At 35.2% G+C, this 14,410-nt stretch overlaps 1 protein-coding gene across 1 annotated transcript in view; it reads left to right on the forward strand.

Annotated features, from left to right (window-relative positions):
- Window positions 1-14,410, forward strand: part of ETFDH (electron transfer flavoprotein dehydrogenase) — a 30,352-nt gene that overhangs the window by 7,164 nt on the left and 8,778 nt on the right. The window contains exons 2-8 of the mRNA XM_026008064.2: window positions 873-1,013; window positions 1,428-1,657; window positions 2,935-3,016; window positions 3,444-3,562; window positions 6,283-6,360; window positions 11,832-11,978; window positions 13,331-13,471. Coding sequence (XP_025863849.1) covers window positions 873-1,013; window positions 1,428-1,657; window positions 2,935-3,016; window positions 3,444-3,562; window positions 6,283-6,360; window positions 11,832-11,978; window positions 13,331-13,471 — 938 coding nt within the window. The remainder of the gene's footprint in view (window positions 1-872; window positions 1,014-1,427; window positions 1,658-2,934; window positions 3,017-3,443; window positions 3,563-6,282; window positions 6,361-11,831; window positions 11,979-13,330; window positions 13,472-14,410) is intronic.

Consider the following 14,410-nt stretch of genomic DNA (forward strand, 5'->3'; position numbering starts at 1 on the left):
AGATGACATTAGAGGTTGTTGCCAAGGAAATGGGAAAGTTCTCACCTAATTGCTTCTATCTTTCTGTGATGTTTGGTGGTGTGTTAGGGTATCTGCTTCAGATAAGGGAAGGAGAGGAGATAGAATTGAAGGTTTAAGGAAAGCAGGGGTTTAATGAACATTATTGCAGATAAATCTTTGCACACTTCTCTTTATTTCTATTTGCTAACTTAATGAATATGTACAATTTTAAGGCTCTCAGTTGTTGCCATACGGGAGAGTCAGTGTTTTAAAGAGCTGACCATAAAACCTAGTTTGCCCACATTGTCCCTGCATAATCATCAATACTGCCTGTTACTACTCTCAAAAGTACCCAGTTTGGTAAATTATATAGTCATCCTATTTATAGGTTAAGCTTAATATGAGCTAAATGGGATATATTAGTTTATTAGGAACTTTTAACATAAAATTTGAAAACATTGCTCTATGAGAAGAAGCTAAGTTCATTTAGGAAATAATACAGTCTGTTTCAGTTCATATCACAACTAATGCCTCAACAGCATAGATCTAAATTCACTGAATGTCTGCAATGTTGATATAGTTGGAATATAAACACAAATTTTTAAGTATAAGATATCACATGGAATCATATAATTCTAGATCAAGAAATTACTATCGAGATCATCTAGTGACCCTTTTTTGGATGATGATACTGAAATCTAGAGAGATTAATGATTTGTTTAAGATCTTAGGGCTGATTATTAGAAAATTAAAAAGAAATCAGATCTGATTCCCAATCCTAGAATTTTTTTCCTTTTAAAAAATGTTTTTCAGCCTACTCCTAAGGAAAACTAATTGAAAAAATAATAATAATGTTCATAATTTTTATACAGCATATCAGTGCTTTCATGCCTTAAAAATTAAGAAAAGTTATCTACCTCTGTGTCATGCAAGATGGTCTTCAACTTCTGTTGTACCTCGAATTACTACCCACTATACTATTTATCCCCGGGATAAGGACAAGCGATGGGAAGGTAAGTAATAATTTCTGTAGATGTGTTAGGCTTTTCTAGATACTTTGTATCATTTTTTTTGCAGAGAAAGATTTTTCATGATAGTATAAAATCATCAAATAATATTTCATAGCTTTACCAAATCTATTACACATTGATAATGAGATAAGCAAATGTTTGCTAAGTTTATAGTAGTAAATCTCAAAGCCAAAAGGGGGTTTATGGAAGCAAAATTAAGATCTAACTGGAACAAAACCTAAGAGAACATCCAATTAATACAATAATATATTTAGTGTAATTCTCATGCAAAGTGGAGGGACAATCTCTATAAATGCTCTAAAGTATAGTGAGTATTTGTAACCCAGTTTGTGATTTTTATCAGATCATACTCATCCCAGAATTTTCATGTATTTTTTTAAACATTTTTCCTCCCAGGAGTGAACATGGAGAGGTTTGCAGAAGAAGCAGATGTAGTTATAGTTGGTGCAGGCCCTGCAGGACTTTCTGCAGCTGTTCGTCTAAAGCAATTGGCTACTAAACATGAAAAGGACATCCGTGTGTGTCTAGTAGAGAAAGCTGCTCAAATAGGAGCTCATACTCTCTCAGGGGCTTGCCTTGATCCACGTGCTTTTGAAGAATTATTCCCAGACTGGAAGGAGAAGGGAGTATGAAAAATTGGTTTTTATACAAAGTGTACTCTTTATCATATCTCTATTTCCAAACTACTAGAGTATGGAAGAAACCCTTTTTATGTAATTCTGTTTCTTAGAGGATTGTTATAGATAAGTTTTTTTTAACTTAAAAAGAGCCAAAAAATTGAATCATATCAACTATACTTATAATTTTAAGATATTAACTCATTTATTTGTATAATGCCTCCTACATGTTGTATTTATCTACTGGATTTATGAGAAGGCCTTATCTGGAGAAGATTTTAGAATATTTGTACCAAATAAAATAACAACATTTTGATTTTGAGGATTATTTCCTAACTCGATCCATAAGTGTTTCTATCATTGTTCTTCATGAAGTTCTATATACATTTCCTGGAACATTGTAATATCTAAAGCCAAAGAAGGTAATCTAATCAAATGTTCTAAAGAAATAAATTAATATGGCCTCTCATAACCTGAGAAGAAAAGGCACTGGTATGATATGCAAAGAACTGAATGTTAGTTTTACTGCTTTCATAATTTGTATGACCTTAGTTAAAATCTTACATTTTTTGTATCTCAGCTTAGCCTTTTCTTCTGTAAGATAAGTTATGTTATACTTGCCAAGGTTAGAATATTCGCTGTCTGTGAATATACTTTGTAAAGGTCAAAAATCATATATGATTTCTGTATTATTTCTATATGGAGTAAGTTGAATTCCAAAAATTTCATCTGTGCTCTTCTTTCTAAAATACCAAGCTCCTTTAAACTAGAAATACTTTAGTTATACCTAATTAACTTTCTTTTTTCAATATTATATCAAAAATATATATTATTGAATTATTATTGACATAATTTCAGTTGTAATAGAAAAAGGTTTTCAGAGCCCCATATAACTGAGCAGATACAATCCATGACATATATGTTAACTGTCTGTATCCAAGGAAAAATAAAACCTCTCTTATGTTTTCATCAAGCAGGAAGTTACAACTTGGAGCAAGCACCTAGGCTAAACTCGCACAGAGACAGGGAGACAGGAAGCCATGTCCAAGATGTCTCCAAGCCCCCAAGAAAGATTTCTGGGATGTAAAACTGGCTTATTTAGGTTCTAAAAAGATTCCCATACGTCTGAAAGAGACAAAGAGGATTTACAGTTCCAAGTTTTCTAAAGGAAATGAAAGAAAAGTGAGGAGAGTAGTTCACTTTCCCTTTTGACCCAGTTTTTTTATTATTTGTATTTACCATTACAAATATAAACTAAAACTTTCCTTTCCTTCTTTTGTTTTTAGGCTCCACTGAATACTCCAGTAACGGAAGACAGATTTGGAATTTTAACAGAGAAATATAGAATTCCTGTGCCAATTCTCCCAGGTAAGGTGTGATCAGTATTTGTAGAATCATAGAATTCCATGCCTGGAAGGAATGGAATTTCACCTGGTGAAATCCCTTCTTTTTACAGATGAGAAAACTGATACCCAGAGATTTGAAGGACTTACCCAAAGTTATAGAACTAGCTTGTAGTATAACAAGACTAGCGCCTAGTTCTTCTGTCTTCCAGTCTAGAAGAATTGAGATAGCCTTGTAAGGCAACCTGGAATTTTAATTTAGTGTTGTAATGTTTTTTAAATTTAATGATTAGAACTGTATGCCAAAATTGTAGAAAATAACTGAAATTATGACCATAAGATAAGATGTATGTTTACACAGAGATTATACATGATTAGAATTCTTAAATTAAGTATGTTTTTGAGATGGTTTATCAGTAAACTTCAGATTGATAAATTAAGCGTATTTATAGGTCTTCCAATGAATAATCATGGCAATTACATTGTACGCTTGGGACATTTAGTAAGCTGGATGGGAGAACAAGCAGAAGCCCTTGGTGTTGAAATATACCCTGGTTATGCTGCTGCTGAGGTTTGTATAGTTTTACTATGTTTTTAATATTTGTAGGAAGTATTCTCTCTTTCTTTTGAATATAAACAGTTAATGGTACAGAGGTAAATAAGTATTTTTAAAAAGCCATAGAATTTTAGAATTGTAAGATTAGGGGGAATCTTGGAAAGATCAAATCCAGAGAGTAATTGAATTCCTTATCTTGTTACATATATCATATGATTGTCTAACTTACAACTGAACACCATCAGGGATGAAATAATCTCTATCTGACATTTGACATAATACTCTGTCTTATGTTGAATAAAAATATATCTTCTGTTTTAAACTACATAGAACAAATCAATGCCCTCTTCCAAGGACAGTTTTTCCATTATAATTATGCCCTACTCTCTCCGTCCCCACTTTCAGTTTTTTTCTTTCCTAGGCTAAATATTCTCAATTCTTTTAACCATGATGTTACATATAGTTTGAGTTCCTTCAGTATTCTCAATGTCACCTGAATTCATTCCCTTTCTATCCTCTTTATAAAGTGGCACCCAAAATGAAAAAAATGACTTCACGGGGCATCTGGGTGACTCAGTGGTTGAGTGTCTGCCTTTGGCTCAGGTTGTGATCCCAGGGTCCTGGGTTTGAGTTCTGTATCGGGCTCCCCACACGGAGCCTGCTTCTCCCTCTGCCTATGTCTCTGCCTCTCTCTGTGTCTCAAATAAATAAATAAATAAAATCTTTAAAGAAAAAACTACTTCAAGCCTAGTGTAACAGGGCTATTGCCTTCTTCATTCTAGAAACTGTTCTTCTATTAATTCTCTCAAAAATAACTTTTTTGGCAAATGTATCATACTGTTGACTCTCACCAAGTATTATTGGGGAAATGATTAAAAATAATATGTTCTGCCAACCCAGAAAAGTCACCTTTATAAATTACTTTTAAAAGTTTTGTTATTTAATGAGCATCAAACTAAGACTGCAGTGCATATGATAGGAAGTCTGCTAGGGAGGTTGCCAAGACAGAAAATAATCTCACTCTTGCATAGCCACACATATACAATCCATTACATCCATGTTAATTGTCTTTGTCCAGGGGAAAAATAAAGTTTCTTGTATCTTCTTGACAAGCAGGAAGTTACAACTTAGAGCCAAGCACCTAGTTCAGACTCCTAGAGACAGGGAAACAGGACACCAGTCTTTTTGGTGTTCACATTTCAAATATGTCTCTGACACCCCTGGGAAATACATTTCTGAGATGCAGATCTAGTGGGAGTCTTAAATAAGACTTTTAAAAACATTCCTATATCCCAGAGAGACAGAGAAAAGATTTACAATAAACTTTTCTAAAGGAAATGATTGGAAAAATTGACAAGAAGGGGTTTTTTTTGTTTTGTTTTGGCCTCAGGGGAAATTCAAAAAACTGTTTTTATTTTTTACCCTTACAATATGTAAGTCAAAACACATAAGTCACTGTATTATACTTGTTGCTATGTTAATTTTTGTTTTCCCAGCTCATATATATGTGCATTTGGGTTTTGGGACACAACTGTAGGGTTTTGCATTTCTCCTGGTTCTTGACTGGGATCAGTATCAAAATCACTAGTAGGGTGGTTTGTAGAATCTCTGATTTTCACTTTGTGTACACAAACACACACGCACACATACCATACACACACAATCTCTTATCCTTCTTTTTTTCTCAGTCCCTTAAAGATCATCATTAATAGATTAATGATACGTTGGTCAGGTTTTTTAATTTTCTGAGCCAGACTTAATTATAGTTCAAAGCCACATTCTACTGTTGATTCATTTTCAGGGTATGAAATAAAAAGTTTCTATTTTTCTTTTCATATCCATTGCTGCTAATCGTTGCTTTACCTTTCCACTCCTGTGCTGTCTGCATGATTCTGGTGTATATTTTGTACTTCTATCTGAAGGGCATTTTCCATCACAGAGAAAACAGAAACCAAGTAAGAAAGGTAGAATATTGCTGGTTCTCATTCTCAATTACAATTCAATCCTACTTGCTCCAAAAATACATTTAATCACTTTTGGGCTGTCTTGAACCTCTTTCTGTTTTGTTTTGTTGTTTCATTTTCTTTGATTTTTGTTTTTTGGGATCTTAGCTCATTTGGAACAGAGGCTTTCCTGACCCTGTTGTCTTCCCACCCGACACTGATTGATGGTCTTCATTTGTTAGAGGCCCTGATTTCAGGGTCTGTATACTTGGTTTTGATGCCTAGTTTCTTCAGGTTATTCTTACTAGTTTCCTTAGTGACCTCTATAGTAGCTTCCTCCTTTACTTCTTCATTAAGGTTGTGGCATTTCTTTCATTTCCAACTGTTTGAGCTGTGTTCTTTTATACTCTAAAAGAGAGTATCTTTAAAACATTTCTTTTTGGGGATCCCTGGGTGGCGCAGCAGTTTGGCGCCTGCCTTTGGCCCAGGGCGCGATCCTGGAGACCCGGGATCGAGTCCCACGTCAGGCTCCCGGTGCATGGAGCCTGCTTCTCCCTCTCCTGTGTCTCTGCCTCTCTCTCTCTCTCTCTCTCTCTCTCTGTGACTATCATAAATAAAAAAAATAATAATAATTAAAAAAAAAAAACATTTCTTTTTTTGCCTAAACATTTTGATGCTTGTTATGTAATCTAGAGAACATGTTCACTTTCTTAAATATCTAAGGCTGTTTATTGCTTCTTTTTAATGTGGTTATGAATCCTAAGATGATAACAAAATATGTTTTCATTTTAGGTCCTTTTTCATGAAGATAGTAGTGTAAAAGGAATTGCCACTAATGATGTAGGGATACAAAAGGATGGTGCACCAAAGGTAAACATTTTAACAGTTATGTGTGTAACAAACTGACAAAAGAAGAAGGAATCAACTTAAATGCAATAATTTAGTTTAGCTACAAACTACAGATTAATAAAATGTATGTTAGAATATAACTATTAATGTAGAAATTTTCTTCTGTTAAAAAAAGTATAGAGGCATCTTTGAACTGAAAAGGACTTAGACAAATAGATGTGATATGTTTAAGAATAGTTTTCTTAAAGATAAAAACATGACTAATACAAAAAAAAGAAACCAAACATGTGACAAAGATTTTATTTCACTCATTAATAAATGACAGAATCAGTAAGATGTTCTAGCCAGTTCGAGGAGAATTCAAAACACATACATATATATAGGTCATCAGTCAACTGCATTGCCACTTCCATAATTTCCATTTCTATGGACAAGAATCATTTGCATTACTATCAGTAACACTGATAGTCTTTGATATCTTTTGGTAAATATAAAACTGATTGCTTTCCTCTCATTCAGATATAATCCTGGATGGTTTTCAGATTTTTACAACTTTTATTTTTGAATTTGCGAAAGAAAAGCTCTCAGGCTATGGATCTCTCACTGTGCAAGATTCCTCGAAACGAACAAGGAAAAAAAACTCCTTGCTTTCCCATAATAACAGACCAAAACACAAGTTACTATCTCAATAAACTAATTTGTCAACTGATATTTATTTGCTGTTGTCTTAATTTCTCAAATAGATCCTAAGTTCCATGAGGGCAGAGATCATGCAGGGTTACTCAAGTCCCCACCATAGTGCCAGGTGATATCAGATCCTCAATAAATATTTGTTAACTTAGAATTTCTCCTTCTCACTGCCATTCCTGACAGAATGGGGAATCGAGAATAGAGTCTCCTCCAGCATATTTTCCTGCTTCTCACTGCTTCCTGCTTAGAGATAAGCAAGTGGCAAAGCTCTTGAGTCTTACCTACATTGTTCCTCTAAAGGTTTGACTGGTTTCATCAGAATTCTGTAAGGTCTGGGTCTCAGTGTGTCCTAGAGTAGGGTGCAAGAAGCTATTTTTTTAACAAGCCCCCAAAGAATTCTGATACATACCTAGGTTTGCAGACAACTATTGTTTCATACTACTATTCATGATAAAAGAATATTGGTTTTTCTTTCCTGTATTGTAGTTATTCTTTCCTGTATTGTGATCATTTAATTTTAAACCATATTTTATTCTTTTAAGATTTTATATTTAATGTTACCCCAGAACTGAGGCCACAATTTCTGCTATTCTGATATTTCTTTTTTTGTGTGTTCTCAAATTTGTTCAAAAGTAAATTTTTCTGTTTGGGGCTTTGTAGTTATAAAAACATCTATTTAATATATTTTTATATGGATATAAAAACAGAAGAGTAAAATGGAGTCTTAGTTTTGTGAGCACCAGAATCTAAGTTTTTAAAATAACTGTTTTAGTACCACAGGTTTGGAGTGGGGAGAACCAAGGACTGTGTTTACTCTATTGGTTACAAAGGTGGTGAGAGAAGTCAACTGTCAGTGTGTTGGCTTCTCACACCACCTTTGTAACCAAATGTCATGAACATACTGTGAAGGCACACACACAGGTTAATGTCTTTCCACAGCGTCAGCTTTATTCAGTCATAAAGCAAAGTTAAATCACAGTTGTAAAGCAGGTTCAGGATACCAGACTCAGTAACATTTCACCATGTGAAATGGCTTCTTACACAGCACACAAAGCAGGACAGACGACAAATCACACAACAGACAAGATAACAGAGGGTATAGGAATTTAAGGAACCAAACACAGAGTCAGTCTGTGGGCGCACAGTTGAGATAAGGCCTTGGTCTGGTCTGGGCCACCTCTCGGCCCATAGTGCTTCTTATGTCCCAGCAACGAAGGATCTCAGTTCTGTTCAGATATCAGCGGGGCGGAGCCTTTTCGTGGCTGTTGCCTTTTTTAAGTGGTCAGACGGAGGGGGGTCAGATCGGAAGAGTAGGATGGTGTGCTGCCAAAATCCTCCCCTTTTTGAAGTGATTTGATCAGTTTCCCCACAGACCTCCTCTGGTCCTGCTTGTTTTTAGTTCTGGGATGTCCGCTGATGCTGGTCCTGGTGATAGCTCCTCGACGCAGTACCTTAACTACTTGTGTCATTGCTTGACACAGGCTCCTGCTTGACAAGAGACCCCATTTTGTTCTCTACACCGAACCAGTGTGTTTGCTGCTTGGTGAAGCACAGATACACCAGGTGGAGTTTTCACACAAAGTAAACTTTATTTGCAGCAAATAAGATCATGGGGAATAGCATCCAAGGCCATTACTCCTGAGAGAAGGTGAATGGGTACCTCCTTTTTAGAGTTAAAATGAATATTTAGATAGGGATGCCTCATCACTGTATGTAGAGACGTGCCTAATTTTACCTTGTATGTTATGTAAATGAGGCTGAGGCTCCTTCTTGGGTGGAGACTTTAGTATTACAATGAGGTAAAGGTCACTGCCCATTATTCCAGGAGGGACTCCATGGTCCGTCTGTGTGGACGTGAGTGGGGGGGAATGTTTAGCTCAAAGCTAACTGCATGTCCATTTGGAAACAAATAGAGTTGGGCCTTTATTTTTTTTTTTAATTCTGAGAATTTCTTAAAACCATTAAAAAAATTGGAAACCTAGATTACAATTACAACCTAAAGGTAGGATAGGCCATCCTATAGAGAAAAGAAATTACAAACCTGTAAGAGACCTTTTTTAAAACTATATAAACATTAAACACTTCTGTTGGGCATCCCTGGGTGGCTCAGTGGTTTAGTGCCTGCCTTCGGCCCGAGGCATGATCCTGGAGTCCCAGGATCGAGTCCCACATCAGGCTTCCTGCATGGAGCCTGCTTCTCCCTCTGCCTGTGTCTCTGCCTCCCTCTCTTTCTCTCTCATGAATAAATAAATATTTTTTTTAAAAAACACTTCTGTATACCAAAAGATACTATGAAGTCTATAGATAAGCAGCAGATTGGGGAAAAGGTTTTGACTACCTGTAATATCAAATAGCACATATATATTAACAAGAAAAAAGGCAACGCTTTAGAAAAGTGAGCAAAACCTAAAAAATTGACAATTTACAGAAGAACAAATCCAGGTGACTACTACTTATAAGGAAAGATGTTTAAGTACTTTTTCTTCAGAGTCCACAGTTTAAATGTCATTTCTTCAAAGAAGCCTTTTCAGTTCACCCAATCCATAACAGTTTCCTCCTGTTATTCCCTCTCAACACCTTGTGCTTTCTTTCAGAGCACTTAATCATAATCTGTAATTATATACTCACGTATTTCTTTAATGTCTACCTCTATGACTGGCCTGAAGGAAAGAGATGTGGCTTTTATTCATCTCTGTATTCCCAATGCCTAGCATAGAACCTGGCACACTATTCATTCATATTTCTTGACTCAAAAACAAAAGTGCTTAAACAGTAGTCAGGAAAATGCAAATTAAAATAACGTTTTTTTACCAAAAATGTAAAATGAACAGTTATATCTCTCAGTAACTGGACTGTAGGGAAAAGGCTTTTCTTACACACTGCTGGTGGAAAGCAAACTGATAATACCTAGTAAAATAAAAATAGGTGTGCCCTTTGATCCAACAGTGCCACTCCGGGGAATCTATCTTACATGGATAAAAGCACAGTACTGTAAGGATCTATAAATACAAATGCATGCACACACACACACACAGGGTGTATATTTTGTAACATTGTTTTTGGTCACAAACTTGGAAATAGTGAATGGCTATTAAACATTAGCAAAATTGGTGAATAAGCTATGGTATTTTCACATGGACTACTATCCAGCCATTGAAGAGAAATATTTGACTCTACAGTGACTTGAAAAGATTTCCGTGGAGTATTATTGAGAAAAGTCAGATGCATTGTGTTTTGTAATCTTATTTTTTGTAAAATAAATCAGGAACCAAAAAAATTTAAGCATATATGTATCTCAGTTGTATGTGTGTTTACATATTTGGGATAAAAGTGTACATACTAGATTGTTAACATGCTTTATGGATGAGTGAAGTGTAACAAGAGGGAGCAGACAAGAACAAAATAAAAAAGTGAAATTAGAGGATGTGCATGCAAGTGTAATATACACCTATGCATATGTATGACAAGCATTGCACAAGAAAAAAGTAGTTCTCAATAAATGTGTGAAAGATGTTCAGACTTTGTAGTAATCAAAGTAATACATTAATAATGACATAATTCTATCATTCAGAATGACAGTATTTAGCACCAAGTATATTCATCTAAGCAGTGCTTTTTTTTTTTTTTAAGATTTTATTTATTTATTCATGAGAGACACGGATTGACGCAGAGACCCAGGCCAGGGAGAAGCAGGCTCCATGCAGGGAGCCTGACGTGGGACTGGATCCCGGGTTTCCAGGATCAAGCCCTGGGCTGAAGGCAGCGCTAAACCGCTGAGCCACCCGGGCTGCCCTAAGCAATGCTTTTTAATAGCAGAACACAGTGGAACAGCTAAAATGTCCCACTACTGAGAATTGTTTGAAAAATTAGGGGAGCGACGCCGGGTAGCTCAGTGGTCTAGCATCTGCTTTTGGCTCGGGGCGTGATCCCAGGTCCTCAATAATATTATTTAATAAAGGAATACGGAATAGACAGGATAGTCTCTTATGAAATACATCTTTTCTGGTATTTCTCTAGGTGTAAGTATAAAATATATAGAGCAAAAGAGAAGTAAAGACTTCAATTGTAACTTTTTTTTCCACTTGGAAACAAAACTGTTTTAGAATATGCCTTCAGTAATAGAGAAAAAGTAAAATTATAACCAAAGAGTATATTTAGTATGATTCTACGTGTGTTAGAAGTATATAAATAGGCTCTATATAGTTTTTTATTCATGGAAATTTTCTCACATGATTCATGGGAAAGCTATTTTTTTTTTAAGATTTTATTTATTTATTCATGAGAGAGAGAGAGAGAGAGAGGCAGAGACACAGGCGGAGGGAGGAGCAGGCTCCATACAGGGAGCCCGACGTGGGACTCAATCCCAGGTCTCCAGGATCGCGCCCTGGGCTGAAGGTGGCACCAAACAGCTGAGCCCACCGGGCTGTCCTACAGGAAAGCTATTAATAGTGCTTTTTGATTCAGATGATGGGACTGGAAAACCAGGAGCAGAGGGGAAATGGTTTTTCACTTTTGATTTTATTTTCATTTGTAGAGCATTTTTTTAGCATGAGTGTGCTTTATTTGCTTTTTAAATTCTTACGCACTTAAGCATTCAGATACTTTGGAATTAAAAAAGAAAAATGCAACAGACAGGATATATTATAAAGTTTAAATTAGATTCCACTTACAATAGTTTTATTTCTAGTATTATGTATTTGTACTGTTTCTTCTGTACTTGAATCATAGTTCAATTCAAAAGTGACTAGAATGTATTTTTTAAATTGTCAAATGTTGCAATTTAACATGTTTTTATTTTTTAGACAACATTTGAGAGGGGACTAGAACTACATGCAAAAGTTACAGTTTTTGCAGAGGGTTGCCATGGACATCTAGCCAAACAACTATATAAGAAGTTTGATTTGAGAGCCAATTGTGATCCTCAAACCTATGGAATTGGACTGAAGGAGGTATCCTGATTTGTTTTTGTAATTTTAATTTTAAACTATGAAGTTTAAATTCATTTGTATTATAGTGTAGTTTGTAACATTGATATAATTTTATAATTCTATTTTTCATTGAAGCATTCGTTATAATTGAAAATGTTTGGGATATTTTTTAAGGGGCTAGAAAATATGGGGCTAGAAAATATTGCTAATCAAATTCTGTTATCTAAGTTGTTTCTACGTGTTGTAATTGTTTTATCAAATGTTTCTTGAAATCAAAGTCTAGATCGAAATTATTTTTAATATTTTATATTTTATGTTTATATATTTTAATTAATAAGAATTTCTTTTCATTGTAATACCATCTGCCCTAATAAGATTTGACCTGATACCCCTATGCTGTTGTATGGTGACCAATCGTACAAGAATTCTTTCTTCAAAATTGCACTGTGAAAACAGTTTATGAAATATGTGCTCATCCATAGCCTATTGATCTGAAATCTAAAATTTAATTAGGTTAAGTATATTTTCTCAGTGTATCCAGTCTCTGTTTCCCAAATCTTAGGCTTACTAGAGTGTGAAAGATTCATTACCTTTTGTTTTTTTTAGGATAAGGCTCAGGACATTTCCAATTCTGTATATAGCTAGATTAATTGTGAGTAAAACCTTAACTGTTTTTGGTAGGTTGCACATCGCACTTATGTGATTTTTAGATAATATTTCAGATGGAAATTGTTTAAAACTTACCCTTTTGAAAATAGATGATTTGTTTCAGTTGGGAAAGGGGGAGTGGAGAAGAGCACATATCCTGGAGAGCAGCAGATCTTAGGTGTATACTCAATTAACTTTTATAAGGTGAACACACCCATGGAATCACCACCTAGATCAAGATCTAGAACATTAGGGACCCCCCGCCTGGGTGGCTCAGCGGTTGAGTGTCTGCCTTTGACTCAGGGTGTGATCCCAGGATCAAGTCCCGCATTGGGCTCCCTGCATGGAGCCTGCTTCTCTCTCTGTCTCCAATGAAGAAATAAATAAAATCTTAAAAAAAAAAAATAAATCTGAACATTACCAGCACCTCAGAAGTTTTCCTCCTCTCTTCAGCAGTGTTCCCTATAATAGTATGAAAGTCTTACCAATCTGAAAATCTAATCAACTTCTGAAAGAATTCATAGTTTTTCTGACCTGTTTTTAGTCCAATTCATCATGCTGCTGTTTGATACAATTTTCTTTGATATGTGAAGTACTTTTTTTGTGTTTCTCTTATTACAGTTTTTCCCTTGACATTTTCATAACTAAGACATAAAACCTGGCAAGTTTGATATATTGTGGTGATAGAAAAAATTTAAATAATACTGTAGGCCTTTTTTTCTTAGTTATGGATTATTGATGAAAAGAAGTGGAAGCCAGGGAGAGTGGATCACACTGTTGGCTGGCCCTTGGACAGACACACTTATGGAGGCTCCTTCCTCTACCACTTAAATGAAGGCGAACCCCTGGTAGCCCTTGGTTTTGTGGTAAGTTACATGGCCATTGTGGAAAACTCTACTGTTTGAGTCCTTGGATCATCAGTGTTATAAAATCCGAAGCGTGTAAAATGCTTTTCATTTGAAGATTACTTTCTAATTTTGTCAGTATGTCAAGTGCTTGTGGCCACTACAGACATTGGTCTGTAGTTTCAAACACACATAACTTTAGTGATGGTAGCTCCTAAATGCCAGACATTATATACCCTATGTTTCATGGAGAATTCTAAATTTTGTAAAAATCCTATGAAATATGTATATTATTTTACTGACAGGACGCTGAAGTCCAAACAAGTTATATAACTTTCCCAAATATACCCATTAAGTGAGGGGCAGGACTCACACCTGAGTCTGTGTGACTTCAAAGCCCATTTTCTACTATGGCATGCTGTCACTAAAAATGAAATCAGCACTGAGTTTGAATCTGTAACTTTTACAGAATGTACACATTTTTTCCCTTTTTGGCCACTTACATCTTTGCAGTAAATTACATTTTGAACATTGCAAGCAATGGAAAAATAAGGGTTTCTGTACCTTGCAGTTTGGTGGCAGCTTTATATTTCAGTGTCATAATTAGACCTGTATGTGACACATTACTAAATGTTTGCATTATTGGTATTTTTTTGACACCCAGCCAAGTGTTCGGTTTCTCATCTTTGTATCGTTTTTCAAATGACTTAATTTTTTCAAAACATAAAAAAAAGGTTTGGTTATTAATTTCAGCATTTTGACAGTGCCTTATAAAGTGTAACTTCTAATATTTCTTGTCCTCTTTTTTTCTAAGTATGATTACGTTCTGTTTCTTCATTTTTGCCTCAGTAGTATCACATATGCTTATTCTTTACTAGAGCGGGTACTGAAATGAAAAATAATTACAACTCCTTTTGTAGAAACATAATGTTAGACCCTTACCTACAAATATTTTTCTAA

This window comes from Vulpes vulpes, chromosome 10 (assembly GCF_048418805.1).
Source record: "Vulpes vulpes isolate BD-2025 chromosome 10, VulVul3, whole genome shotgun sequence".
Lineage (NCBI taxonomy): Eukaryota > Metazoa > Chordata > Mammalia > Carnivora > Canidae > Vulpes > Vulpes vulpes.